General features: G+C 54.1%; 1 protein-coding gene across 1 annotated transcript in view; it reads left to right on the top strand.

Annotated features, from left to right (window-relative positions):
- The window catches only part of ASTN2 (astrotactin 2), a 374,972-nt gene that overhangs the window by 261,478 nt on the left and 86,589 nt on the right, over positions 1-26,905 (top strand). The window contains exons 17-19 of the mRNA XM_063352726.1: positions 6,218-6,483; positions 19,638-19,771; positions 20,911-21,059. Coding sequence (XP_063208796.1) covers positions 6,218-6,483; positions 19,638-19,771; positions 20,911-21,059 — 549 coding nt within the window. The remainder of the gene's footprint in view (positions 1-6,217; positions 6,484-19,637; positions 19,772-20,910; positions 21,060-26,905) is intronic.

Raw genomic sequence — 26,905 nt, 5'->3', positions numbered from 1 at the left:
GGCAGAGGGGCTCCTGCAGGCACGCAGGGTGACATGCCGCTGAGCCACAAGCACCACGGTGTGGCTCTCTGTCCACTCCTTGCGGCTGGTGTCGGGGCGCTGATAGTCTGCAGGGTTCTGTGTTTAATTGAGTTACGTTAATTGACTGGGAGCAGCAGTCAGAGCAGGAGCAGGGAGAGGGGCTTTGCAGCGGGAGGGTGATGGGGGCAGAGGCAGGCAGGCAGCTGGCAATGTGGGACTCTCTGGACATAATGGGGTCAGAAAAGGGGTCACAAACCATCACGTTTAGGAGGTTATCACATATTGGCACTCAGGGGTGTTACACATTTGGGTTGCCCGACTCGTCTTTCCAAAGTGTGGGGTTCCCTGAAGGATGAGGCCCGGGAGGTCCCCCGCAGAGGGGCTGTGGGGTGACAGCAGCAGAGGGAGCGGTGGCCATCTCCAGCCCGAGAGAGCCATCCTCCCGCGGTGCCACGAGAGGGCAGCAGGTCCTCACGGACCGCGGTGGCCACAACTGCCCCGCAGCCACGCCGGTGGCAGGGCCCCACGCCGCCCCACCAGCTGCTCGGGGAGCTCGGCACTGGTCTCCCACTGGTGCATTTCTGCGGTTGCTTGCAAGCCCCAGCCTGAACGCTTCTGGGGTCTGCTGCGTCCCTCCCGGACAGGCTGTAGTCATGCCTTCACCCAGGCTTCCCACGCGGGATGCCATGTCACGGGATGCCTGCATTCCCCAAAAGACGGGTAGCGATTCCTAGGTGAGCCCTCCCTCGCCCCAGCCCACGCGTGAGCCCCGGGGATTTGGGCATTGCTGGGGGATTGGCACAGCCAGTCTGAGATGCTGCGGCATTCCCTGAGCAGCAGCAAGGGCTGTCACCCTGCATCTTGGACACGTGGATGCGTGTGACAGAGGAGCACTGCTGGCTCCCTGGACATTGCTCTCACAGCAGCCCTGAGCAGGGCTTGCCCATCACTACCAACAGTCAGCATTAAATCTGTCCAGACTCTTCCCAGACCTGTTGGTTACTGCACTGACAGTAACTCACTGCAAGAGAAATTCCCAGGCAAACACATCTATTGATTTTCTTTCTAACTCCCTTTCGATGGATTTGCCAACAAATGGGGTATTATTCCACCAGGTAATAAATGGGCAGCCTGTGCCAGGGATATGTACTGGCTGTAAATCCCTGCTGCCCTGCTCATGGTGGCAGTAGGTCTGTCCAGTCCAGGTGGTGTAAAGGGGAAGCAGACCGGAATTATATCTTCCTTGCATGAAATGCAAAACCCAGGTTGGTGTTGGTGGGGTTAACCTGCTGAGCTTGGAGGAATCCCTACCTGGGTCTGTTCTGACATTCCCTCTGCGGCTTCAGCCAGAGAGCCTTCTTCTCTCCTTGTTCCAAGCTTTTCTGCTGTTGAAGAGCCACCACATCCTACCCCTGATGTGGCTGCATTCTTGTGGTGAGTGGAGCAATTCCCAGTTTTGGAATGACTTGGGATCTTTTGGAAGAGGCGCTGTATAAAATGCTGGACCACTAGCAAACCCATTGGCTCCTGGGAGCTCTCAAGACAAAACAGCACTCCAATACAAAAGAATTAGGTATTATGCTTTTGTTATTGTTATAGTAGTGGTGTTATCGTGCTTCCCTCTTGTCCAAGCACTAGGAGGTGCTGCTGGTAATGCTGGAAGTGTTTCCCACATCTGCAAGTGCTGCATCCCGAGCGGGGACCCCTGAGCGCTGTGCAGGCTGTCGCCTCGTGCTGTGGGGTTATTAAATCCTGGTGGAGCATGGAGACGGAGCCAGGCACCCCGACAGGCGAGCGGTACCTCTGCACACCCTGCGCTGCTCAACCTCCCTTTCTTACGCAAGGCTTGACGCCTAGCGGAAGGCTGTGATTTTATTTGTTCTGTTGTGTTGTTTTGGTTTTTGTTTTTTAAATACATATTTCAGACAAACAAACAAACTAATAACTCCCACAAGTTGCCGTGATGCGTCTAACCACATCCGCGGTGCTGTGCTTCCAAACAGATGTTGCCAGGATTCAACTGAGTCGTCAGCAGCGTTAGCGAAAGCGTGTTCAGATGCAAGGGCTGATAAGGAATCCCTCTGTCCTCGCTGCTGCTGCGCTGCAGCCCCTGCAGCCAAACCTCATCCTCCTGCCAGCACGGGGACCTTTGGAGCACCCCAGCAGCGGCCACCTGCAGAGCCTTTCCTTAGGTGTGAAGCGGAGGCTTTGCAAGAGCAATCTGAGTGCGCTGGGAGGTTAATTAGTTCTGCACGGGGCTCGTGCAATGTGGACTTGAACGCTAAAAGTGGGTTTACTTACCCTGGACTGGACCCAGCTTGCAGCAAAGACAACGGGAGTGTTTCTGTTGGCTTCGCTGGCAGCTGGAGATGGCATTGCAATGGTACGTTGCAGGGTCTGGTTCTGATTCTCTCCAATCCAGCGGCAAAAGCTTCCTTTGACTTCATCAGGAATAGGGTTGGGCTGCCCCATATTTTCGTTCGAGAAGAAGCCAGTCAGCTGGGCCTCAGCGCTGACGAACGCTGTGCAGCGACTAGGTAATAAAAGCCAGACCGATCCTCCAGGATTATGCGGGGTTTCTCCAGTCGTGGAGAAAAAACTGTCGGGTTTGCCGTGGGGAGAGCGGGCTGCCCCCCAAGCCCCCTCCTTGTGAGCAGATAACCAAAACTCATCTCACAGGTAGGAAGCAGAGAGACAGAGGGACCTCAGTCCCTTTTCCCAGGCTACAGGTACAATGGCAGGAATAAAGGGAGTGTGTTTTAGGGGAAAATACCTCCCAGATATGAATAACTTCTCTGTGAGATGCTGCGAGTGATGTGGGTGGGAAGAGAAGGAAGCGCAGTCTCCCTCAAGGAAATGGCCAGCTTTCTAGGGATGAGCACAGGCCTGAAGGCACCTGGAGCTGATGCTTTCCACACCGGAGCAAGCAGAGGAGGAGCAGCGGTTCCTCCTCGCTGCCTCTCCCCGGCCCTGGAGGAGCTGGCCCAGAGCAGGGTGTGCAGCTGGCACTCTCAAATAGGTTTGAATAGCAGAAATGGGGTGATTATTTTGTTAGGACTGTACTTAAGCCCCCAAAGCTTGTTCCACAAAAGCTACCGGGAATTGCTATCCAGTGCTGATGACTTCCAAGTGCTCGTCTGGATGAGAGCTGGCAATTTGGCAGTGAAGCCCGTCTCCCTCTGCTGAGCCACGTCCTATTTCATTTTCCTCCTTTGGAGTTTTACCCAGAGCCTTTTCAGTACAAGGGAACACCGTGCATCCCTTGCCAGCAGGCTGAACCAGTAAGCTCGGCTGCAGTAACCCGTTGTGTCCCCAGGAATCCAGTCTGCAAAGCAATCCTTTTTCCCAAAGTGACTGGAGCTTCAGCTGTTATAAAGAGGATTAAATGCAGAGAGCCGTTTCCACCTTACCTATGAAGTCTGCTCTGCTGACAAGTCTGCCCTGAGTCACCAGGCTCCACGGCTAATCTTCTTTTGTTGAGTGCATGGCTGCTATGGAAGGGGAGTTGCACTACTCACATGGTTTTCTACCTTACTTTATTTGCGGACCTCTGTGCTTTTCCCTGTGCAGGTCCATTTGGTGAGGCTGCTCCTGAAATGGCTTTGCTCCATCTGGGTTTCTTTCAGGAGGAAGGAGGAACCTTCATGCCAGTCCCTTTGGGGAGCTCTTGAAACCACCACCACCGGTTACAATGCCCTTTCCTGGCACCAATGGGCGAAGGAGGTGGTGGGTGGTGCGGGATATGTTGGACGAGCACACTCTCATTTTACTGTCTTCCTAAAGGGGCTGTGTTGTGAAGGTGGACACTGGTGGATGCTTCTCCATGTCTAGCCCACCATTTGCAGGGAAGCCATGTCCTCTCCTTCCCCAAGATGACATGTCTGGTGGAGCATCGCTGCATGGAACTTCCTCTGTATTTCTGGACGGGGCAGCAATGCAAACACTTGAATCTAAGCTCTTACAGCTGCAGCAGTTGGGGTGTCCCTCAGCACGGGGCGATGCAGGGACACTGGAGTTAGCACTCTCCTGCGGAGGGAAATTTCTTGCTCAGAAGTTTATTTTGCTCCTTACTTGCCTCGGCTTGCTCCTTGCAAACACAGACCGTAACCGAGGAGGACCAAGGGCGGTTGCTCTTCCTGCTTATTCATCCCACTCCTTGCTGCTTGTTTGTACTCGAAGAGCACCTGAGCCCACGAGCGTGCCCTGTGCTTTAACGCGGAGAGGATGGGTGACACGGGGGGAGAAGCACAGAGCAGACAGCTTGGAACGGAGCCTCCAACAAGGCATTCCCAGAGCACTGCTCCAGCAGCTGGACCATGCTGCCTATCCAACCTGGGCTGTCTCCACATCCTCTTCCAGGTCTTGGTGGACGCCTGTATGTGCAATTTGAACACGGATTCTCAGAAAGCCTTTTAGAAAGGCTTGAAACTGTGTGCCACATTCCAGACAAGCCTTAGCTAGGCTGAGGCAAAGCCATAGCCTGTGTTAAGGACTCATCCAGGCATGTGATGCTTGTGGTCTATAATTCTTAGCTATAAAGCCAATAATTCAGGAAGGAAGGTTTGATATCCTATTGCCAATCATGAGATAACTGATTCCACTTTCTCTTCAGCTCTGTGTTCATGTTGTCCCTTAAAACCTGGCTCCAAAACTTCCTTCCCCTGCTGAAATCACTGCGTGAGCTCTGGTGAAGAAGCTTTGCAGCCCAAAATGCCGTTGCCATCTCCTTCTTTCTCTTCTAAATGTAGTTTAGTAGCGATGTTAAAAAAAATGTTACTCTTACCCAGAAGCGAGCAGAGGCTCATGGTATCGCCTTGTAGCTTCGCTCTTTCTGAGCCACCCAGTTTATCATGGCTTCATAGCTTTCCCTTACAAGGCTTGAAGTTGCCTGGAGCTGCTCATCCAGAAAATAATCTCTCCAAGAACCAGCTCCAGCTCTCGTTTTCCATGTCTGGGTACACCACTGCCTCCCTAGGTGTTGAGGCATCTCCTCACAGCCTTGTTTTAATTTATCATAGCAACTGCCCCCCTTTTATCCCACTGAAAGACGGATTGATTGGAATTTGCTCATTCTTCCTGTGACAGCTTTGATCCTGCGCACAGAAGCATTCCCTGACAGCCAGACAGGGAAGGGCTGTCCCTAGCCTGAAGGGCTCGGGGAGTCATGAATGAATACTGTGTTTACTTGCATTTCGAACTGACTACTGCCGAGCCAGATAGCTGCATGTCACTGCAAGCCGAGGGCACTGAGACAATCCTCGTTCCTCTACAGCTCCTTCTTGGGACTGGGAGGTTGTTGTTGGAGGCAACAACCATCCAGCTCATGGTCTTGGGAGCCTCATTCAGGCACAGGATGGAGAATGGCTTTTTTTCTGTAGGTCTATCACCAGGTTATGAAAGCTGGGCCTTCCTTGGATCAACCCAAGAGGAGTGTCTATAGATAGAGAGTTTAAGTAGAAGTGTACAGGACAAAGATGGGAGTTCTGACTTCTTTGCTCAGGGTATCACCAGGTCCTTGTCCTTAGGGAGCGTTTGGACCAAGGCAGAACAAAGTAAGACTCTCCGGCATTAATCTCCTTGTGCTTAAGACCACCAGGAAGTTTCACAATGGGTTTCAAAGGCCTGAATATTTCCTGAAAGCCGAGTGTTGACAGTGGTTTTGGAAACACCTCCTTTATTCCCTGTGCAGTGAGATTGTTCCAGTACCCGCTTACCCCCTCTGCCAAGGGGCTTCATCCCACAGTGTACTCTCTTTGCAGCCTCCTTTGGCTCTGTCTCAGTGCCCTGGATAATGTGTCACCCGAAAGAAAGAGCTAAGGACCGCAGGGACTAGAGAGGGCTGGCGTTGGGGCAGGGACGAGGGCACGCAGCTCTTCGACCTGGTCACTTTGGAGAGGTTTCTTTTTGGCAGGGAAGATATACTTCGGTGGTTTTGTTTCATTTTGAAGTGCGTAAAGTGAATATGCAAATTACAAAAAAGGAAGCTGGAAATGCTCACACTTTTTACCCACTCTCAAGCAGTGACCAGCAGGTCCTGTTTTTCTCCTTCTTTCCTTGACCTTTCTGATTTCCTCCTCCCACCTGCCCTACACCTTCAGCAGCTGCATTTATCCTGGCTACAGTAAAGTTTGGGTTTGGCATGGCTGTGCTGAGATTTATTTAATGTTGATTGGTTTCTTCCCTCTCCCTAAACCAGAAACAACGGAGCTTGGAAACAAGAAGGAGTTGAAATCCATGCCCTTCATCACCTATCTCTCGGGCCTGCTGACAGCACAGATGCTGTCTGATGACCACCTCATCTCAGGTGTGGAGATTCACTGCGAGGAGAAAGGGCGCTGCCCATCCACTTGCCATTTGTGCCGGCGTCCTGGCAAGGAGCAGCTCAGCCCTACGCCGGTTCTGCTGGAGATCAACCGAGTGGTGCCTCTGTACGCTCTGATCCAGGACAACGATACCAGGGAGGTGAGTGAGCCGGTGGCGGACCAGCTCCACCACCTGAATCACCTCTCAAGTCTGCCTTCCTGAGTCTCTGGATCAATGTTGGGTTCCCCGGAGCAGGGCAGTGTTTTTGTGTGCACGTTTGGTGAGGAACGCTTGAGGACGGTGTCAGTGATGGAGCTGGCAGGTCCTGCTGCCTACCACCCACAGCCCTCGCTGACCAGTGTCTCCCTGCCTTCAGGATGGTGAAGGCAATGCTCTGAGCAGCCAGAGCCATGGTCATCTCTGGTGTCCACCCACAGGTGGAGGGTCTTAGGAGCCGGGCACCAGGTCAGTCTTTCAGTCCTGTCTCCAAGATCTCAGCCGTTGGCTGTGCGAGGGGTGGCCAAAGCCCTGTTGCGTGGTTTTGCAAAGCGCTGATGCAGAGGGAAGAACCAGCCCCTCGGGACAGTCCCGCAGCCACAGGAGGTCACTGTTACTCCAGGAGGGACCAGCCGAGCTGGAGGTCACCGTTCCCTGGGGCTGGGCTCCTCTCCCTCCTGCAAGACCTTCAGTGTTAATCCTATGGAGATTGATTTCCCACTTTCTCGGTTTGTTGCTGCCCCCTGCCCCCTTCCATAGCCCTCTAACCCCGGTCCCACGTCCAGAAATGACAGACCTGCTTAAAGTCACTTATTAACACTGAGCCTGCACTTGATTAAGATGCCTGGAGTGAGCCGTCACGCAGCAGCTGTGGGTGGGATGCAGAGGGCTGCAGGACAGGAAACAATTCTAGCACATGGAGGTGTGACCACCAGGAATGATGCTTCACCCCCTTCATAGATCCAAGGGCAAAAGACCTCCTGTGTTTCTCCTGGCACCCAGGTCCCTTATGGGGACTGTCCCTCCTTGTCTACCACTTGATCTTGTTTCTGCTTTCCCGTCTGTCAGCCCTCCTGGTTATTCGATGAAGCCGTGCCTAACTTCCATACCTCGTTTCCTCTCTCCTTCCAAGCTCTTTGCCCCAAACTCCCCTTCTCCCACTTTTTTTTCATCCTGCATCCTTTCCCCACGCATACCTGCTCTTCCTGCTGGGCAATTCTTGTGTCTTGACCTGCTGTTATCAGCATGTCCAAGGCAGTACTGTGATGAGGCATTACAGGAGAGAAGTGGGAAAGTTGCTTTCCTTCGGGCAGGAAAGACGCGTTCCCCAGCAGCGGTCTGCAAGGAGACAGTTCCTTTTGGGGTACAAGAGGTGGGTTAGCCGGCAGGGAAGGAGTAATGGTGAAAGCAAGCAGGGCCCAGCAGGATGTGGGGGATCTCCATGGACCCTGCTCACCACCAGCTCCCCTTCCTAGCCCTGCACCCAGGTGGCAATGCCACCCTGTGTCTCTGGCCCTGACTGTCCCATCCTCCTCCTCCTCCTCCTCACCTGTACCCCCAGCCCTGCCGGTGCTGCCTGCCCTGCTGGGCTCGCTTGGGGCACCTCCTTGTCCTGGGGAGCTGGAGCTTGTGTTTCACCAGCAGCAGGAGCCTCCTTCCTCCCTCCCCTGGCTCCTGCGGAGGGCTGGTCCCATCAGCTGCAGCTGGAGCACAGCCCGCATTGTGCTTTCTGCTGAGGCGCCGGGAAAACCAGCAAACAAACAGGCAAACAAACAAAAGGAACCAAACAAGAGAAGCCCCAGCCATCTTCCAGAGGGCTGCATTCGATGCATCCCTCCTCCTCCTCCCTCCACCTGCTCACCCAGCGGTGGAGGGGCAACCCCGGGGAGCCTGTGCTGTGTGTGTCTGCTCCCCCTTCACCAGCTGATGGCTGGGGTGCTCTCCATCAGCGCTGCTGGGGTTGGAGGTGGCAGGACGAGGGATTCGGGTGGCTGCAGGACGGAGGATGCTGCTGGAGCAGGTGCCAAGGGGACACCGGGAGCTGGCAGCGAGCAGCACGTGCCAGGACAGGTCACGTTGCTCCATCCACAGTGGCGGTCCTGGGGTGGGGGGCAGGTGGGTGCACGCTGTCCTCTCTGACCCCCAGCATGCAGCCGGACTGGCTCTCATTATTTTGGCTGCAGGCTTCTTTTGATGGCAGGCCCTCTCATCCCCCTGTCCCTGCAGCCCATCCAAGGCCATCCCCACCCTTGCCACAGCAGGACACAGGGATTGCTTTTTGCCTTCCCTGTCTCTACTTTCTCTTTCCTGGCCATTCCCATTCCCTTAGCATGAACCCCATGTCTTGCATCAGCTCCAGCACTTTCCTTTCCCCTTCTTACTTCTTAAACTTTCATCTGACCCACTGTCCTGCTCCCTCCATCCCTTCCTCCCCAACTTGCTTCTTACCCTTCTCTCCATCAACCTCTCTCCCGCAGGATATTTATTCCTCTCCCTCTCCTCCCCCTGCTGCCCTTCGGCCCCACGGGCAGGGACGAGTCCCGGTGCCTGGGGGCTGTAATCCCCTGTTGCCGGAGGGGCACAAACCTCACCCCTTGGCACTGGAGGTTTTGCTGGGCAGCCTGGGCTGGGCAAAGCTGCCCCCGCCTCTCTGGAGGAGCTGGAGCTGACGGTAGCCATGTCCATGCCCTAGCGAGGGTGGTTTGGTACGGGGTTAGTGCTGCCTGTGAGAGAATGTTGTCCCCATGCCTCTCACAGCACCATGAGCTTGGGGACGAGGGGTGCTGTGAGGGCAGGGGCATGGGCTTCCCCCATGAGCCAGGAGGGAGGGTGACCCCAGAAGGGAAAAGAGTCACTTTTTCTGCCGCCACCACGGGGCATCACCCTATCACCAAGACCCAGCAGCGTGCCCTGCAAGCATCCTGGAAAGCCTCTGGCTTGAACCGCTGTAGTGCTAGGATGAGGGGTAATGACCTCACACTGGAAGAGGGGAGATTTAGATGAGATTTCAGGAAGAAATTTTTCACGCTGAGGGTGGTGAGCCCCTGGCCCAGGTTGCCCAGAGAAGCTGTGGCTGCCCCATCCCTGGAGGGGTTCAAGGCCAGGTTGGACGGGGCTTGGAGCAACCTGGGCTGGTGGGAGGTGTCCCTGCCCAGGGCAGGGGGTGGCACTGGGTGATCTTTAAGGTCTCTTCCAACCCGAACCATTCTGTGATTCTATGATTCCACACTTTACACACCGGGATAGGCTCCCAAAGGGCAGGTGCTGTCAGTAGCATCTCATGTACGGGCTGGATGATGAAATGTCCTTTTTCATCATGAAGTGGGAGGCCTGGGGGGGTCCCAGGCACTAGCAGAGTGGCGTTTGCCTGTGGCATAAACAAGGTTTGCAGATGCCTCTGTTGAGCCAAGTCCTGCACCTCCGAGTGCAGTATCCACAGCTGAGCGCTCCCCTGCCTGCTTTTCCCTGTTCGTGCGGATAATGCTCAATCGATACAGCAAACACCGACCTTACGGGAACCGCAAGCAGATCCCAATTCCCCTGCAGTATTAAAAAAGTAATAATTGCAAATAATGAAGATCTTTCTCTTTGCATGTATGTCCACATAGATGATTATATACGCGTACAAAGAGAAAGCAAGGTCATTAATAAGCTGGATGCTAACATCTATAAAGTTTGCTGAAAGTTTTCTCATGTAAGCCTAGCAGCAGAGATGAGACAAGACACAGGTAAAGCCGTTTTGCCCGCTTCAGTGTGTGTAGGATTTTTTAGTAGGTTTGTCTTTTCATCTGCCCCAGTGCAGTGAGTTACACACTTTTTAAAATTTACAACTACTGCACGGTTCAAGGCCATGTTCTCGGTTGCTGATGACCTTGCCAGACTCTTAAGTGCTGGGGTTTCAGTTTCCATGCTGGGTGTCTGCCTTGGGCTGATTTGTAATTTTTTTCTATGCATGCGTGTTTGATTTCAGCTAAAAGTGACCATTTCCAAGAGGGCGATTAGGTGAAAATATATTGCTTTGCCCACGTGGTACAAGTTGGGGAACTCTTTATTTCCCTGTCATTCAGAACTGCTATTTTCTTCTTGCTTTGAAGCAAGGGCGTGAAATTTAGAAGGGCTCCATGAGTCAGGTTTTGCCTTTTGCTGCCCAGGGAGCATTTGCCTGGCGACATTTGTGCTGGGAGCCTAAGGAAACTCTCAGCTGTGTGTGATCAGCCGGGGTTTGGTCTGTCTCCCCAGTCCTGCTGAAGCATCGCTCCCGCTCCCAGCAGCGGGAAGGAGCAGCGCATCAGGGCACTGCTGTTTATCGATGGCCCTTCTTTTCCTTCTTGCGTGCAATGAAAACTTTACACATTGAGCACCTTCTAGGAGGTGTTTCTGTTTCCTCCTGTGGTTTAACGGTGTTGGTCAGAGGACTTGCACGGTCACTGGTAGCTGCAGCCTGGCTGGAGCCTTTGGCAGCGCTAGGGTGGGAAAGGAGCTTCCCAGGGTCAAGGAGATGTGTTTGAAAGGCCAAGCACCTTTGGAAGGGCTTTGTTGAATGGGTTTGTCATAGCCAATCATGGCCGATGTGGCTGTGGGTGGGAGGTTTCACAGAGCAAGGGCTGCTTGCTGGAACAGAGGCAATGCTGGAGTCTTCTCTCCACTGGTCCCAGTCAGCTGGTGAGATTAACCTAGTCCAAGTAAGTTTATAGCATCATTGCTGTTACAGCTCCATTGTTCATAAGTCACAATGCTCACACCATGAGTTCAAGAGATGTGAAGAAACAGAGAGCTGTGACCCTGGTGGTGACTTCTCTGGATGCCCATGTCTCTCTTCTGCTTCACTTGTGCTCTGCAGCAGTGTGGACACCAGAGTGGTCCCTCCATTATCATGTCCAGATGAAGCTGGAGTAGATTCTCCACTGTAGGACTGTGGAAGAAACCTCCACCAATGTCAGTAGTTGGCCAGACCCAACAGCAAAGAGCTTTTATCCATTGTGGCGCTTTCCGCAGGCAAAACGCCTCCGACACCTCAAGGGTGGGATGCTGTTGAGCGCATGTGATGGGAGAGAAGGGAGACGCAGCGGCGATGTTTGGTTTGCCTGTAGAGAACATCCTACAGCCAAAGGAGAGGAGAGCCGCGTGTCACCCCAGCGAGAGTGCCAAGCTGTGGTGGCCTTCCTCCTCCAGTGTCAACATATCCCTGCCTGCCATCATTCCGTGGCATGGGCAACATACGTCTTACTGCCCAGCATAGCCCTGGAGTCCCCCAAGAGGCATGGGCTGAGAGAGCGAGACCCCAGGTTTGCATATTCTGCAAACCTCCATGTACCCTGGCTGGGCTGCAGGAAGATGAGCCGGGCAGCTAACCCTGAGAGGCACCGGGAGGAGCGGGGATATCCTGCTTCCCACTGCCAGCACTGGCCTGGGGAGCAGCTCCGAGACCTGGAAGATTCGGTGCACCCAGGAGCAGCTTTGGTGGCGATGCATGTGTGCATGGCCAGAGCCACAGGGCATCCATTGCCAGCAGCGGGGAGGAGAGGGGCAGGCAGGTTCATCAGTGTGGTCCCTCCTATTTGTGGTCTGTTCCTTTGCCCCAAAAAAAACCCGAAACAAACACAAAGCTGCTCCCACGGAGCAGCTCGGGCAGCTGCAAAAGTGCTTAGAGGGTAGTATGGCGAGAGGATGCAGGGAAGGGGGGCAGGAGAGATCAGTCTCACTCCTAGTGGGAAATGGACTCAAACCCCTGTTGTTTGTATTTAAGGAGACAAATGGACGTGGAGCCTGGATTTTTAGAAGACCCTTAGGACCTTGATTTAATTCGAAAACTGAGTAATCTCAGCGTTTGCTTGCAGCCACAGCCTCCTCGCAGCACACGGGACCCAGCCCGCGGTGTGGAGGCCTCCCGGAGAACACGTCCCTGCGCTGCCGGCCCCATCGGCCTCAGCAGGAGCCCGGCACCTGGCTGGGACCCTGATAGGGCTCTCGGTGAGAGCTGTTTCGCTGCCTGTGCATGGGCCACAGTGTGCTTGTGCCTGCAGAGCCCCTCTGGGTCACACACTGGGACGGCAGCTCTCGAGGTTGGAGCAAAATTCCCCATCGCTCCTTCCCACCCCTTGCCTGCGAACGCGCAGTGGCCCCAAGCAGCCGTCTCTTGCTGAGCATGGCCACCATAGACCACTTCAGTGTCCCCAGGCTGGCAGGACGAGGGGAGTCGCAGGCAGCAAGCATGCCCAGCTCATGTCCCAGAGTCCAGTGACCACCCGAGCCCGGCCAGACCAGCAGCAGCATTATCATGGACCAGAGGGCAAGCAGGGGCAAAGAGAGGGGAAAGCACCTCTTTCATCCAGCCCATCCTTCATCCTTCAAACTACTTACTCTCAGCTCACTCCAAGGGTGCCCTGATGACAATGGAGCACGTATTCTTCCTCTCTCTGGAGCAGGCTAGCTGCTCGCACCGACGATGGCAAAGTGGTGGTTTCAGAGGGAGCTGCACAAACTGGTGTCGCTTTTCCTCCTGGGTCCAGCTGATCTCCGTGCCCTTGCAGCTCGCTTGCTCTGATGGCTATATTTCAGCAGAAGCGCAAAGCCCAGCTGGTTTTGATGTCTTCTCTTGGTGGTCTCAGGGTCAAGGTTGTCTCACGTTTGCTGTTTGTAAGTCAAGGTATGATGGAGCCATGCCCCGGCTGTGTACTTGGAGCCCTTCTGTGCGTTTATGCCAACCCCGAATTCCCAGGATGGATGGTCTAAAGGGCCCACAATGTGGTGAAATGCGTCCATCGTCCCTCCATCGCTGCCTGTCCCTCGGGGCAGTGGGGACCCCACCCTTGTTTTTGTGGACTGAGCTTGCTATTGCGGCTCTCCAGCCTCTGGGCAAGGAGCTGGAGTATCCAAGTGTATCGCCAGTGCTGTGACCCCCCTGCCCCCGACTTTGGCGTTGTCATTGCCCTCAAAGGGTAGGGCAGATGCGAAAGAGCACACCTGAGAAATCCGGTACCCCAGGAGCTGTTGCCCCAAGACCCTGTGCTCCCACAGCAGGAGATTGCCTTGTCAGGCATCGTCTGGGCTCTGCCCCTGGCTTTGTAATCCCAGCTGTACCTTGGAGAGGAGCCCTTGACTCCCTTGGGTAAACCCTGCCCCTGCGTCCATCCCGGTTCAGCCCATAGGGAAGCAAATCTCCATAAGTGGAGACCAGAGCCGTGCCTGGAGGAGATCGGTCCTAGGCTTGAGCAGGGTTAGGAGAAACATATGCCTGAGGACGAGGGACAGAAGAATTCAGGCAGGGGCTGAAGAAGTCAAACTGGGACTCATTTCTCAGGGCAGAGTTTGGCCGTACCCCTTGTGTCCCATCCAGGAGGGATCTGGGCCCTTCCCATCGCCCTGGACCCCAGGGCTGAGTTTCCTGATGTCCTCTGCCCATCTGGGGCAGCAGGAGGAAGGTGAGGCTTTGCAGGATGCTATGGGGACAGGGAGAGAGGCGTCCCCAAGGCCGTGGGCTCACGTTGACCCCCATTCAGCACCGGCAGAGCTAACGGAGGACAACGATCTTCCCCGCACAGACGCGGCTTCCCCGAAGCAGCCCCTGAAGGCACGAAGAGCCGGTGCCAGGGATTTCTTTTTCCAACGCCAAAGCTGAAAGGGAGCCAGGGCGAATGGGGACAGTGTTTGTATTGTTGAGGTGAGCGTTTTTGTTTTGGTCTGGGGTGTGGAGTTGTTTTTTTTTATTTGTTTTTGCTTGTTTTAGTATCAGCTAATTGGCCCTTCTCCTCCTCCTCTCGCACTGGAGCATCCTGCTGCAGCTCCAGCCCACATCCGACTCGCGTTTCCCGGGGAAGAATAGCCGCATTGTAACCGCCCCGATCCCGCTATAATGGGGAGCTTTGTAGCCGAGGTGTGAAAGCGGAGCCGTCTCCCCAGGACGGGACTCTCGCTGCAGCGCAAAGCCTTTTATTTCCCCTGCTGCCAGGTTTTACAGTGTCCTCTGCTGCTCCCTCGGATCCCATAAATAACAGAAATCAGGATGCTGCCCACCCTGGGTCCCTTCCAGCACCCTGACCTTTCCGGTAAACCGCTGATGTGCCTTCCCAGGATGAAGTGCTGGTGATCCCGCTCCCTGGGGACAGGCAGCCGGAGGCAGGGAGGGTGTGAGCAGCACAAGATGAGATCACCTGCCAACAGCAGTAGGGAAACTTCATCCTCCTTTGCTGTGAACCTGGAGCAGACTTTCAGACGCGAACTGCATGATCCTGGAAAGAGTCTCTGGCCTGGGAAATCCTTAGTTTTTCTCCTCTTTTTTTTCTTTTTTTTTTTTTTCTTTTTTTCTTCCCCCTCCTCCCAGAGATGTCTAGACCAAGAAGCAGCGTTTATCTCCTGTGAACAGCACTGAGCATTGCTGTAAGGGCATGGAAAGCTTTTCCTCCGGCCACCCTATCATCGTGGTGGCATCCCATTCAGGCTGTGGAATCCCTGCCTGAGCCTGCATCCCATAATCTTCTTTCCCTTGATGAACGGTCAATATTGCTATTGCCATCTACGGACTGCTGGGAGCACGGCAGCACTCGGGAGCTCCGGTTAGTGGCCCGGTTGGGTCAGGCACTGTATGGGGTGGCATCGCTGGGTGACTGGATTTGCTGGTGAGCAGAACAGGGCTGCACCTCGCCAGGCAGCCCTCTGCCTCCTCCGGTGTCACCCGCCCGCACTCAGGGGAAGGTGGTGGTGGTGGTGCTGGCACCATCTCCATCCTGCAAATGGGAAGGGAAGGAATGTCTCCGTTGGCTGCCGTGTCCCTGGACATGGGGCTGAACCGGTCCACTGGCATGACCCAGCCCGCTTCCACTCTTCTCTTCATTCTACATTTAGAAAAAGAAACACAAACAAGCAAACAGACCAGGGAAATTAGTGCAAAGCCCAAAATGTACCAAATTGCCAGCTTTTAGGTCCTCTCTGGTTTCTCCAGCATATCTGTGTCCAGCCTCCCTGCTCATTTATGGGTATTTTTTCATTTCCCTGTGTTTCCTTTTTAATTTTTCCAGAAACTGAGGTGTGCATACCATCCACAAAGAAACCCAGACCCAAAGAAACAATCGAGCCAGATTTTGATATCCCTGTCAGCCATGGAGAAGACCAGATGTTCAAACAGAGATAAGCACCCAACACATGCCCTTTCCAGTACCCCATCTGGAAACACCAGGCCCTGTGGTGCGTGCTGAGTCCTGCAAACGCTGATCTGAAAGGTTCCTTCAAGTCGTATAATTTACCTCTCCAGGGATGTTACCAGAAAACCCACGGTCAGAAATAACTTAATGCTTCTCCCTCCATCAGCCAGGTCTAACAGAGGACAAAGGAAATGTTCTTCTATATTCTGTTGCAGAGCGTCTAAGCTATAAAACGGGGCCAAATGGCCTCCCCCTGAGCACAAATAACAACAGGAGAAAGATCCATATGCAATCGAGTGTAGGATGAATGTGCTTAGCTGATCATTCGTTTCCCTAATATTTTTTTTATGAATAGGCTTAACTTATGGTAAGATGGGACTTTATGGTCCTGTAAGTCTTGCTCATGTCAAAACAAATGAACTAGCCATCCTATGGGGGAACTATCAATCCAATATATGTGTGTGTATGGGTGTGGGGAGTCAGACCTATTATACCTTTAAGAGCAAATTAGATGCTGTTCCTATGATTCATAATGCTATATATCTAATGGCATGACTCGTCATCTAGAAAATAAACGTTTCGAGCCAGTTTCTCATCTCATAAATTTCCCCTCTGGCACTGAAGGACATAAACTAAATGGGCTGACTCACAGGGAAACAATACAATTTGGATACTTTTAAATGAAAGATAAAATTGCCTTAGGGCACGGAGGGGCGTTGAGATCCCGGGGAGCAGTTGGTGAGCGCAGGACGGTGCATCGGGGGCCGCTCTGCCATCCCCAGCAGGCAGGGCTGCTCCTGGGAGGCCCTTCGCGCTTCCCGAGCCTCTTGGGTTTTCCCAGCTTGGTGTCACCACCATGGTGAAGCGCCTGGTGCAGAGATGGATGGTTGTGTTGGAGATGGTCTTCTTGTTGTATGTGCTTTCTCCTGGCAAGGAGGAGAGTGTTCGCTGCACATTTCTGAGCATGGCAGTAGGGAAGGACAGACATGGAGGTGCCCACTCCAAGGCAGGAGGGGAAGGTTGTCCTTGGCCACTGCAGACCAGGGAAGTCCCCATGCGTTCCCATCTGCAGCTCTCCTGAAGGCTGCAGCTGTCCATGGGACATTTCTCGGCACCTTTGCTGCATCCTTTGTCCATTGCTCTTGGTCTTGCTGAGCCTTTGGGCTCCTGGTTTAGGTGGCAGCTGCCTTTCTCCTGGGTTTGTGTGAGCATTCCCATCCCTCCTGAGCTATGCGTTCAGAAGGAGAAAAGGAAGGAGAGGTTTTCATGTGCTTGCCACCTGTGGAGGAGCCCATGCCTGCAGCGTGCCTTTGGGGCTGGGCTGGTTAAAGCTATTGCCTTTGCAAGGGAAGGCGGCTTCCACTGCTCATCTCCACCAGGGCCTGAGAACAGCCTCTGCCACCGCAGCCAGAGCCCGGACCAGGCTGGGGGAGGTGAGGGAAGGAAGCGTGGGCTCTGTGCAACCTGCACTGAAAGCTGTACCTGGCTTCAGGGTTGGGAGGACCACAGACTCCTCAAAGCTCATGGAGACCCTCCGTTTGTCCTCAAGTTTTTGCGGAGCAAGTGTGTGTCCCCAGGGAGCAGGCTGGTGTCCCCACAGGGGGTATAGAACCTCCTAAAGTGTTGGTGAACATATTTGTGCCAGGAGCTTCATCCCGCCTTCCTGCACGATCTTACCTGTTTCCCCCCGTCAAGTTTGCTTTTGCCACTTCCTCACCCTTCAACGCGCGCTCCCTGGTGCCGATGGGAAAATCCTGGGAACCACTGGCTAGAAATCCTGCTGGAAGGGCGAGTCCTGACTGCCCCGCCATCCCAATGTCAGCCGGCTGCTGGAAATGGGATGGAGGCAGCAGCCAGCTCCGGGGGCCAGCCGTGCGCCGAGTAACCCGGTTAGCGCGCGTAGGTGTGCTTGCCTTAATGAGTGCAATTGAAGGACGCATCGATTAGCTAACCTCGTTTGTGTGAAGGTTGACACAAGGCAGATGACGGCTGGGTACCTGCAGGATCTAATTAAAATGCGCGTGAGGCTGGGCAGGCAGAGCAGAGGGGATTGCTCATCCAGCCTTGCGCTTACCATCGGAAAAAAGAAAATGGAAGGAAGGAGTTGACTATTGGATTTGGCTAAAGGGCATGGATGGGGTGGGCAGGATTCCTTCCGTGGGTTGGGGGTGTACAGGGAGGCACTGGGTTAGGGACCAGGGAGGGAGCGTGCGGAGTGACGGGGGTCGGGGCTGGGGACAGGGTGACAGCGGAACGGTGCCATCGGTGTGACGGTACAGCTCTTCCAGGGGTCACCCGACATCTGTCTTTGCCCACAGTGCATGTCTGTGCACACACGCACCCACGACATACGTATTTATCCTGCTTCGTGGGGAGGGCACACGCTTCCCCGTCCACCTACGTGCATCCCTTTCTGTTTCCATCCTGCACAGACCCACCGCTCCCTATGGAATGGTATCTGCACCCATTTATCCGTGTGTCAGATAAACTCCTCTCTGTCTTCGCTGCTCCCCAATTACTTTGAGATGTCCTTTCCAGCCCAGTGCTTCAATTACATTCTAAAGAAGAAAATAAAATAACGTCACATTTTCTCTCTTTCACATGTTTTTTCCTTCCTTTTTTTCCTTTTTTTTTTTTTTTTTTTTCCCCTCCTGCTCTGGAACAGTCCCATTTTGTAAATGCCTGGAAGCAGAAAATGTTTCAGAGGCGAGAGCCTCGAGGCGCCTCGTTAAAGGTGCTGGGGGTGTCTGGGGAGAGCGACAAAACCCTGGACAATGGGAGCCCTGACGTCAGGCTCTATTTATACCTCCTCTTTTCAGAAACCTCCCCGGGATGGCGCTTTTCCTAGAGTTTTCTACTAAATGCCGCAGCCGCTGGAGCCGTCCCTGTCCTCCTCAAAGGGCACGGTTTTATCTTTAAGGCGTAACCTGGCGGCGCGGGCGGTATCGCCGGGGCCAGGCATCCGCAGGCGGCTGAGAATGGGCGGAATCGAGCTGCGGCGAGCTGGGCTGCGCGGAGGCTGGCAGCAAGGCTGCTCTGCACGGATGAGGACCCGCGAAGGCGTTTCGGCCCCGAAATGTGCCTTTTAAAAGGTCAAAAAGCATTACAAAGAGGTTTGTTTTAGTGGACGAAGTTTCGGTGTTATGATTATTCTAGCAAGGCATTGTCGCTTCCCAGGGCCGGGTTGAGCGTTGGCCGCGTGTGTGTGCAGGGGGAGATGCTTCTTCCGAGCTGGAGGTTTAATTAGCCACGACACGCAAAGGTAGAAGGAGAAACCACGATGAAACCTGAACTACAGCAGGGTACGGAGCGAGGGATGCCCCGTCCTGCAGTGTGGAGACCGACACCAAGCATCCCGGAGCTGCGGGATGAGCGCGGGGAAGACACCACCAAAGACCTGGAAGGCTTTGGGAATTCAATCAAACTGGTTCAGGCTCAGACCCTGGCAGATGGACAGCTGTTATTCTAGGGATCCGTTGGCATCATTAGGAGCAGTTTCAGGCTGGGGACAGCCTGCAGAGGGGACACTGCCCGGCTGGGGAACACCCTGCAAATATTTTACAGGAATTTATTTTTTTTTTCTTCCAGATACTGCTGTTTTGCTTGTGAGCATTCCTTATGCAAGTGAACAAAGCAGCAGTTTGCTTGCAGGAGGGCGGCTCGTATAAATAACAGACCTACGAGAAGGTTGGAAGTGGTCTGTGTTGTTGGGGGCATAGGAATTACTTTATTCTTAGTGGGGGCAGAAACAGGTATGGGATGGGCGCATGGAAGGGTTTCTCTGTGCGCAGCTGCAGTATAAAGGTACCCTATGTGTGATCTCCAGTGTCACAAACGGGCTGCGGTTTGTGTTTCTTCAGGCAGCTCAGTCCTCCAGCGCAGGAGATCCCCTCTGTAGGCGCCATCGTGCAGATAATCCCCGTCCCCACACTAAAAGCGGCACCCAGGGATGAGCCAGCATCCCTCGATCTGCGGGAGCTAAAGCAGAGGGAGGTGAAGGGCCATGCCCAGGGCCATGCAGAGCGTCCGTGGCAGAGCTGGGGAGGATCTCCTTGTATTTCCCGATCCACAAGCTCTGTGCACACCCACCCCTGACGCTCAGCGCCGCGCGGCCGAGCCACTGGCTGGATCTCCCCGAGTCTTTAGCACACGTGTTCACGCTTTTTGTTCTCACGTCAGGCTTTCAAGGGAGCCCTGATGAGCTCATACTGGTGCTCGGGGAAAGGCGATGTTATCGAAGACTGGTGCAGGTGTGACCTCAACGCCTTCGATGAGAACGGACTCCCGAACTGCAGCCCTCTCCCTCCGCCTGTGTACGTATCGGTGCGAGCCCCTCCCGTGGGTCACAGCCCCCCGCCACCAGCCCCTTTCCCACAGGCTCGGTCCACGGGCACCTCCTTCCTCTCGCCGGCGAGCCCCGGGGCCGCCGTCCAGTGCTCCTTACTGCGTGACTGATGCCTTTAGGATATCCTGGCTCCGGCTGTGGCCCTGGAAGGTTTCCTTATAGATTTTCATCACCTGATTAGCAGGGCTCGTAGAATGGGATTTCAAATGCTGAAAGAAATGGAATTACAGTGCAATTCATTGTGGCTTGTCAGAGCAAGAGCAAATCGGGAGCAAACTGATGGAAAATTAGCTGAGAAAGCAGGAAGACTGGCTCCAGCGATCCACAAGGAGCAGAACACCTTCTCAGTGAGCCAATATCCTCAGGGGGGATTCATTTCCCATCCCGAGTTCAACAAACAGCCTCGTATGTTTGGAGCCGGACTCTCTGTAGCCCTGGACTTTTGTGTTGTCGTTTACCCCGAGGCAAAGAGCAGAGGACGCCTTAATGCTATCACGGCCAGGAGCACAGGGCTGCTCTGCCGTCGTCCCTACTGACGTGGCCCCTGCTCCGGGCAGGAGCTCCTGCACAGCTGCCCTGCTTTGGCTTCTGCTCACACCCATCAGAGGCTTTGCTCATTTGCAGCTGGGTAAATTCACAGCCACACCTGCCCCTTCTCTCCCTCCCTCGCCTTCCCTCGCTGGCAGCACAGAGCAGACCCTCCCCTCCTCGAGGCTCAGCCCTGCTGGGTTGCATAAAGGTTAAACTGGATCCTCCTCTTCTCTTTTGCTCCTGGGCAGCTGGTCTCCAGTTCCCCACAGGGCTGCTGAAGTTCGGTAGTTCTCCCAGGAGATGAAGGTTCCTTTAGATGGGATATTTGGGGTTGCAGTTGCACAACCTAGGCTTTTACAGAGGAGCAGGGGGAGGTAAGGACGCACGTTGCGTAGGTTGCACCCAACTGAACTTCAACTGGAAGTTCTTCTGTGCTCACCTACACGCTCTCCCCTGTGCCCCCTGTCTCGCGTACGAGTGTGAGCCCTGCCAGGGGCTGTGCTGCCTGTAGAGGTGGATTCCTCCCCAAAAAGGGAGCTGATGTCTTATGTGGTTCCTTTCCTGTCTCCTGCCTAGCCTGCGGCTCTCCCCCAACGTGGAGCCCTCCAGCACCGTGGTCTCTCTGGAGTGGCTGGATGTGCAGCCTGCCATTGGGACGAAGGTGTCTGACTACGTCCTGCAGCACAAGAAGGTGGATGAGTACACGGACACGGACCTCTACACAGGTGGGTGCGGCTGCGAGGGCGAGCTCCTCTTGGTGCGGGGGGATGCATCCTGCGCCCCGCCGGGCTGGGACCCACTGCTTTTGTGGAGAATGGGGCATAGAGCTGAGGTGTTACATGAGATATCAAACCTGCTTCATTCAGGAGAGGTTTCTGAAGGTTTCTACAAACATAGCTATTTGAGGGGAAGGGGAAATACAAAAATGCAGCGTGGCAGAAGGAAATTATTTGCCCTTTTGGGGTAGGAAAGCTGTGAGTTGGAGTTTCCGACTGAAGCGACTGTTTGATCTGATCAGTCTGAAATGCTACAGGATGGTGGGTGTGGGAGGAAGGTCAGCCCTCAGCAACACAAGGGCTTTACTGGTCCGTTCCAGTGAGTATTGCATTGTGTGCCAGCCTTTGAAAGAACTCTTTAAGTTGCCTCGCACACCTATTGAAGTAACTTAAAGCCTGCAATGTTTAGAGGGATTACTTAACCAGCATGCAACATCTCCGGGGGAACCTGAAACTTCCCTGGGTTGGAGTTTTGTTCCCAGCTCAGGCTTGGACTGAGCGCTCCCTGCATTGCAAAGGCTTTGTCAGCAATTCAAGCCACGCTCCAGGAGCTGCTGGGCAAGGTGGAGGGGTGCGAAGGATGGGGTTTGATTTGGGTGAATCAGTGGTGTATTTCGGTATTAGATTTGAGACCTTCAGTGATGCTACTGCTGCAGGGAAAGCCAGGCAAAACCTCCTACTGCTCTTTGCTCGAGGATTTTGGATGTTGTTTGTTAAAAAAGCTCATGTGACACGTCAGGGATGGCCAGCGTTGTTGACCAAAACAGAGATTTACCTTTGAGCGAAGGGCTCCTTCCCCCAGACTCTGGCAGTACTGAATTTTAAACCTCCGGGTAAGGGAACATAGGAAAAGGGTTTCCACCCATCACTGGAGCAAGACTTTTCAACAGCTACGGCTTTGGGTCGTTAAGAACCTCATTTGTTTTAAGGTGGAGCCTGGTGAGCTTATGTGAGGCAAGCGTGTCCGGGCTGCCTGCAAGGACGAGGGACCAGACTGAACATGGGGACGTGGCTGGCAATGGAGGGGGGAACCTTGCTGTGCTCCTGCAGTCTTGCAGGGGCTTCCTGGACATCCTGACAAGACATTTGTCTGCGTTTCTCTGTTGGGAAGGTAATTTCAGGAAGATCATTCAGAGCAAGATCAGGATTTGCACACAGGCAGTCCTTAGGTCTTGGTCAGAACCTTTCTCTGTGTGTGGTGGTGGCTTTTTTTCTTCTCCTCGCTGATTTTGTAAGTGATTTCTGGGCCAAAGCTCTCTGCTGCCATGAGCTGCCACAGGGGAAGCTGCTCCAGCTGACAGCCACAGGGAAGTTGTCACCCTCTGTTCATCTCAGGTCCATCTATTCTGCTTCTGCAGCCTCTTTTTGCCGCCATATCCAAAATTTTCGTGCTGCAAGAGCTTGACTTTTCCTGCTGCAGAGAGCCAGAGCTTCACATTCTGGGGCGCCCCGGCTGTTTGTGGAGACCCCCGCAAGAAGGAGCTCTGGTTCCTGGCTCATACACCAGTCCTGTCCCGCAGGACCTTTCTCCTACGCCTTGCCAGCATCCACTTCCAGAGCTGCCCGATGTGGCCATGGCCCCTGGGTCATGTTTCCCATTTCCCGGCATGGAAGAAGGCTTGTTCTTTATCTTGGAGGGGCACCCTCCAGTAACGGAGAAAGAAAACAAGCCACCAAAGGAGGGGCTTTGTTTTGGATGGGGATTCCAGATTGCTCACACGTTGGTCAGGTGAGGCCAGACTGGGGAAACGTGGGGTTTCTCCTTTGAAGTGGCTGGATCTTTGCCTGGCAGCCAGAGTAGGAAATACAGATTATTATTATTATTTTCCTTTTATGACTGCCATGTGTTTGACAGGCGATCGAATTCATTGTGGGGAGCTGCCCTCCCCTCTCCCTGCTCTGGGGGACCATTTGGGACAGAATGACCCCATTAACAATTAAAGAGAAAAGCCAATCCTAAATCTCTCCTTTTTTTCGATGTTGTTTATAACGAAACAACATTCCTGCCTTCATTCCTTTCTTACCCTACAGGCCCCTAATGCCAGATGACTTGATTCTTGCAAATACCTTGGCGTAGGTTTGCAGAGATGCTGACTGCTGCAGCTCTTAAAGGCTTTGCTTGGTACCGTGCTTCACCCGGTCAAAAATCCTACCGTGGGTATCCCCTCACCACCATCATCCACCCGTCATGTTGTACACCTCCATCACTTCTGAGCAGCATCCACACAAAAATAAGTCAACCCCAGAAGAAGAAAGCCTTGGGAAGGGGGGTGGAGGATATGAAATTTGGATGGCTTTTGATGCATATTGGCAGATCTTCCTTCCCCACCAGCCTCGTGGCCATGGGCAGGTAGGAGCAGGTTGCTCCCACTGCTGGGAGGTGCACCCTGGGTATCTGGAGAGCATGGCAGCGCTGGGCTGGGAGGATCCTGCACGGTTTGAGCACTCTTGGTGCTTCTGCCATTCATCCCTTGGATCCCTTGAGTTTAAACGTGTGGGTTATTTGTGTTTGTACGGCTTTGTTTGTTTGTTTTATTGTAGTTGTAGCCGTTTCTTGTTGGGATTCCTGGCACTGGCTGGGGCTAGAGCTGTGCCAACCTGCTCTTCAGCCCCATGGCAAGTTAGATGGTACCTGGCCCCTGCCTAACCTGCCTTCTGCCTCCCTCCTGTCCCCCAAAAGCCTCCAGTTTCCCACGCTACCAAAACTCCTTGGCCTCCCCCTTGCTTTGCAAGTGGAAGATGTAGCCTTTCCCTTGAGGAAGAAAATACTTGCTCCTCTTCTTCTTGGAGCAGTCTCAGGAGGGAGTTTTGAGGCTGGTGTAACGTGCGTCCCCTCTGCTCCCTGCCGGGCGGTGATGCCACAGAAGGAGGTGGGAGCTCGCGTGGGTCGGCTGCCCCCGGCTGTACGTGCTTTTTAAAGAGTCTTATTACTGGTGCTTAGAAAAACACAGCCCTTGGACCATCTGAGGCTAATAGGAGGTGAACTTGTGTGCGAAACAAACCACACTTTCAACACCAGTGCGTGGGGAGCGAGCAGCTCTCCACTTGGGAGCCAGCGGAGAAGACGGAGAGCAATTACATCCCCAACTGTTTATTAAAACTTGTGAAATTACTCATAACTCCATGTGTGCGACGGCTTTGTAGTTGAGTGATGCTCTTTGTTTGAACATGGGGCTCTCGAAGAGGGCGCAAGCGCGCGTGTGTGCGCGGCTGAGCCCGCCAGCGCATTATGTCATGGACGAAGCAGGCGCTGCACTTGAGAGAGGGAGAGGGAGAAATGTGTTTTACAGGGTGAGGTACAAACTGAAATGGCTGTGAACATCTGGAACTGATATTAGGCTTGGAAAATGTTTTCTGTCACTCCAACACTCCTCTGGAGGAAGGTTTCTGAAGTTAAGAAGCTCCAAAGGGGATGAGGGGGAGGGACGAGGGGATAATATGACCGCAGTGCAAAGTGCTTTTTATGTCTCAGTTCTGGTTGCCGTAGCCAGGCCGTGTCCCTGCCCATGTTGGACTGGGGACCTGGAGTATTGCCATTGCCTGTTGTGGTGGCCCTGGCTTAGAAGGTCCCCTGGTTGAGCTGAGCCCAGCCACTCAGATGGTCCTGCATGGGGAGTGCTGCCTCCTTCAGCTCACGATGGGTAGAAGGACAGAAGGATCCTTGCCCTGGATTTAGGGTTGGGAACCAACGAGCTGCGGTGGGAGGCTTCATCGGAACATGAAGGATGGAGTCCTCGGGTGGGGACAGGCAGACCTGTGCCTGGTTTAACACCTTCTGGACCGTCTCCAGGGCCCACCTGGGAGGTCGGACCCACCTGGGGGCCGGCGCAGGTTGGGGCAGCTGCTGTGAGCATGTAAAATGCAAGGTTTAAAAATAAAAAAAGCGCTTTGAATGTGCTTGTAGCACACACACAGGAGGCCTGGGGACAGCTAGGGGAGGATGAGGAGCTGGGCTTTCTCTGTGTGACATGTTGGGATCTGTGGGCTTGTGGGGGGCCTGTGGCGCTCCTGGGGTGGTGGCCATGTCGCTGCTGTGTTGCTTTGTAGCTCTGGGAGCTCCTCGGTGTCTTTCTCAATGTTCCTCTCCCTGGTGCAGTTTTCTTTCCATCCTGCCCTTGTCTGTTTGCTGCCAGGTCTCCGACCACAGATCTATCCAAAAGGGCCTGGCCAAGGCTGGCAAACATCAGCCCCGGGGGCCACAGGATGGTGCCGAGCTCCTGCCATGCCTCTGGGCCCCGGCTCTCTGTGGGGGACTCGGTGGGTGGCCGCCATGCACCTGCGCACGGGAGGGTGAGGAGGCCTGTGGAGTTGGTGGTTTCAGTGTGTGAGCCACAAGAGGATCTCAGAGCACTTTGCCATTTGTAAGCCAGACCCTTCCTCCCGCAGATCATGCGGGGGGCTCTCCCTTGCTGTGCAGATGGAGGGAAAAAAAACAAGAGAGATAAAATGCCTTCCCTGAGGTCACAAGAGCTGGGCAGTGAGTTAACCTCAGCATGAGACCTTCATCATGGAACAGTACTCGCCTCCAAGAGCGGAGCGGGGTGCAAGTCCCAGGTCCCCCCCAGCTTCACGTTCGCTGCTTTGTCAGGAGCCATGTGCTGACCACTGGAATATGTGGCACCTCCCAGTTATGCCCCACCACCACGGTGGGTCAGCCCCGTACCCCTGCAAAGCACATGTCATAGCTGTGCTCCTTGAGCGTGAAGCCAACTCCTCCTGCTTGGGCTCCAGTCTCAAGTGGGTAGAACTGGGAAGATGCAGAGAAACAAAGAAAAGGAGGCTGAGGGGAGACTTTATCAGTCCCTACAACTCCCTGAAAGGAGGGTGTAGCGAGGTGGGGGTCTGTCTCTTCTCCCAAGTGACAAGCCATAAGACAAGAAGAAACGGCCTCAAGTTATGCCAGGGGAGGTTTAGGATGGATATTAGGAAAAAATTATTCACTGAAAGGGTTGTCAAGCACTGGAACAGGCTGCCCAGGGAAGCGGTAGAATCGCCATCCCTGGAGGTATTTAAAAGCTGGGCAGACGTGGTGCTGAGGGCCATGGGGCAGTGGTGGCTTGGGCAGTGCTGGGTTAGTGATTGGACTCGATGCTCTTAAAGGCCCCTTGGAACCTGGACGATTCTGTGATTCTGTGAAAGCGGCGCTTGCTGTCACTGTGGTTGAAGGTGACGGTGAGTGCGAATGTGACATTGTCACAATGCCCTGCTTGCTCTGTGCTGCTAGCAGATTGCGAAAGGTGGATTACGAGGCTCTACCTCTCTCCCGGCCCATCGTCTTCTGTCCTGTTCTGCGTAGGCTCTTACGCCGTGGTTTCCCCTCTCCTCTCTGTGGTACCACTTCTACAGCCGAGTGTGTGTTGACAGCTGGGTTAACGTACGTGGGGATATTGTGGGGTGTTAGTTGGAAAAGCTATACAAAAGAAAGAGTGCCGCTCATTTGCTTTCATACAGCAGTGCTGCTGTTGGTCACGAGGTGCTGTGTCGCAGAAGGACAGGTGAGATCTGAGCAGAGTCTCCCAAACTTTATTATTTCTCACGTCATTGAGGGATTCCAGCTGCTCCTGGGGCTCTTTGGCTTGGCGGTGATCACGTTCGGAAGAAGAGGTAGCCCTCATCCAGAACAGCTTGTAATCCTCAAAGAACGGAGCACAGAAACACAGCCTGCTGAAGGAGCTTGTTGGGGATCACGTAGACCTCACAGCAGGAGAATCAGGCTTTGGCAGCTTGGTCAGAGTGCTCTAGTAGACTAGGGCCCTCTGTATACAGGACTGTGGTGTGGAGAAGAGCTGGTGGGT

This window comes from Chroicocephalus ridibundus, chromosome 15 (genome assembly GCF_963924245.1).
Source record: "Chroicocephalus ridibundus chromosome 15, bChrRid1.1, whole genome shotgun sequence".
Taxonomy (NCBI): Eukaryota; Metazoa; Chordata; class Aves; order Charadriiformes; family Laridae; genus Chroicocephalus; species Chroicocephalus ridibundus.
The sequence above is the reverse complement of the archived record's forward strand: the minus strand, read 5'-3'. Positions and strand labels throughout refer to the sequence as shown.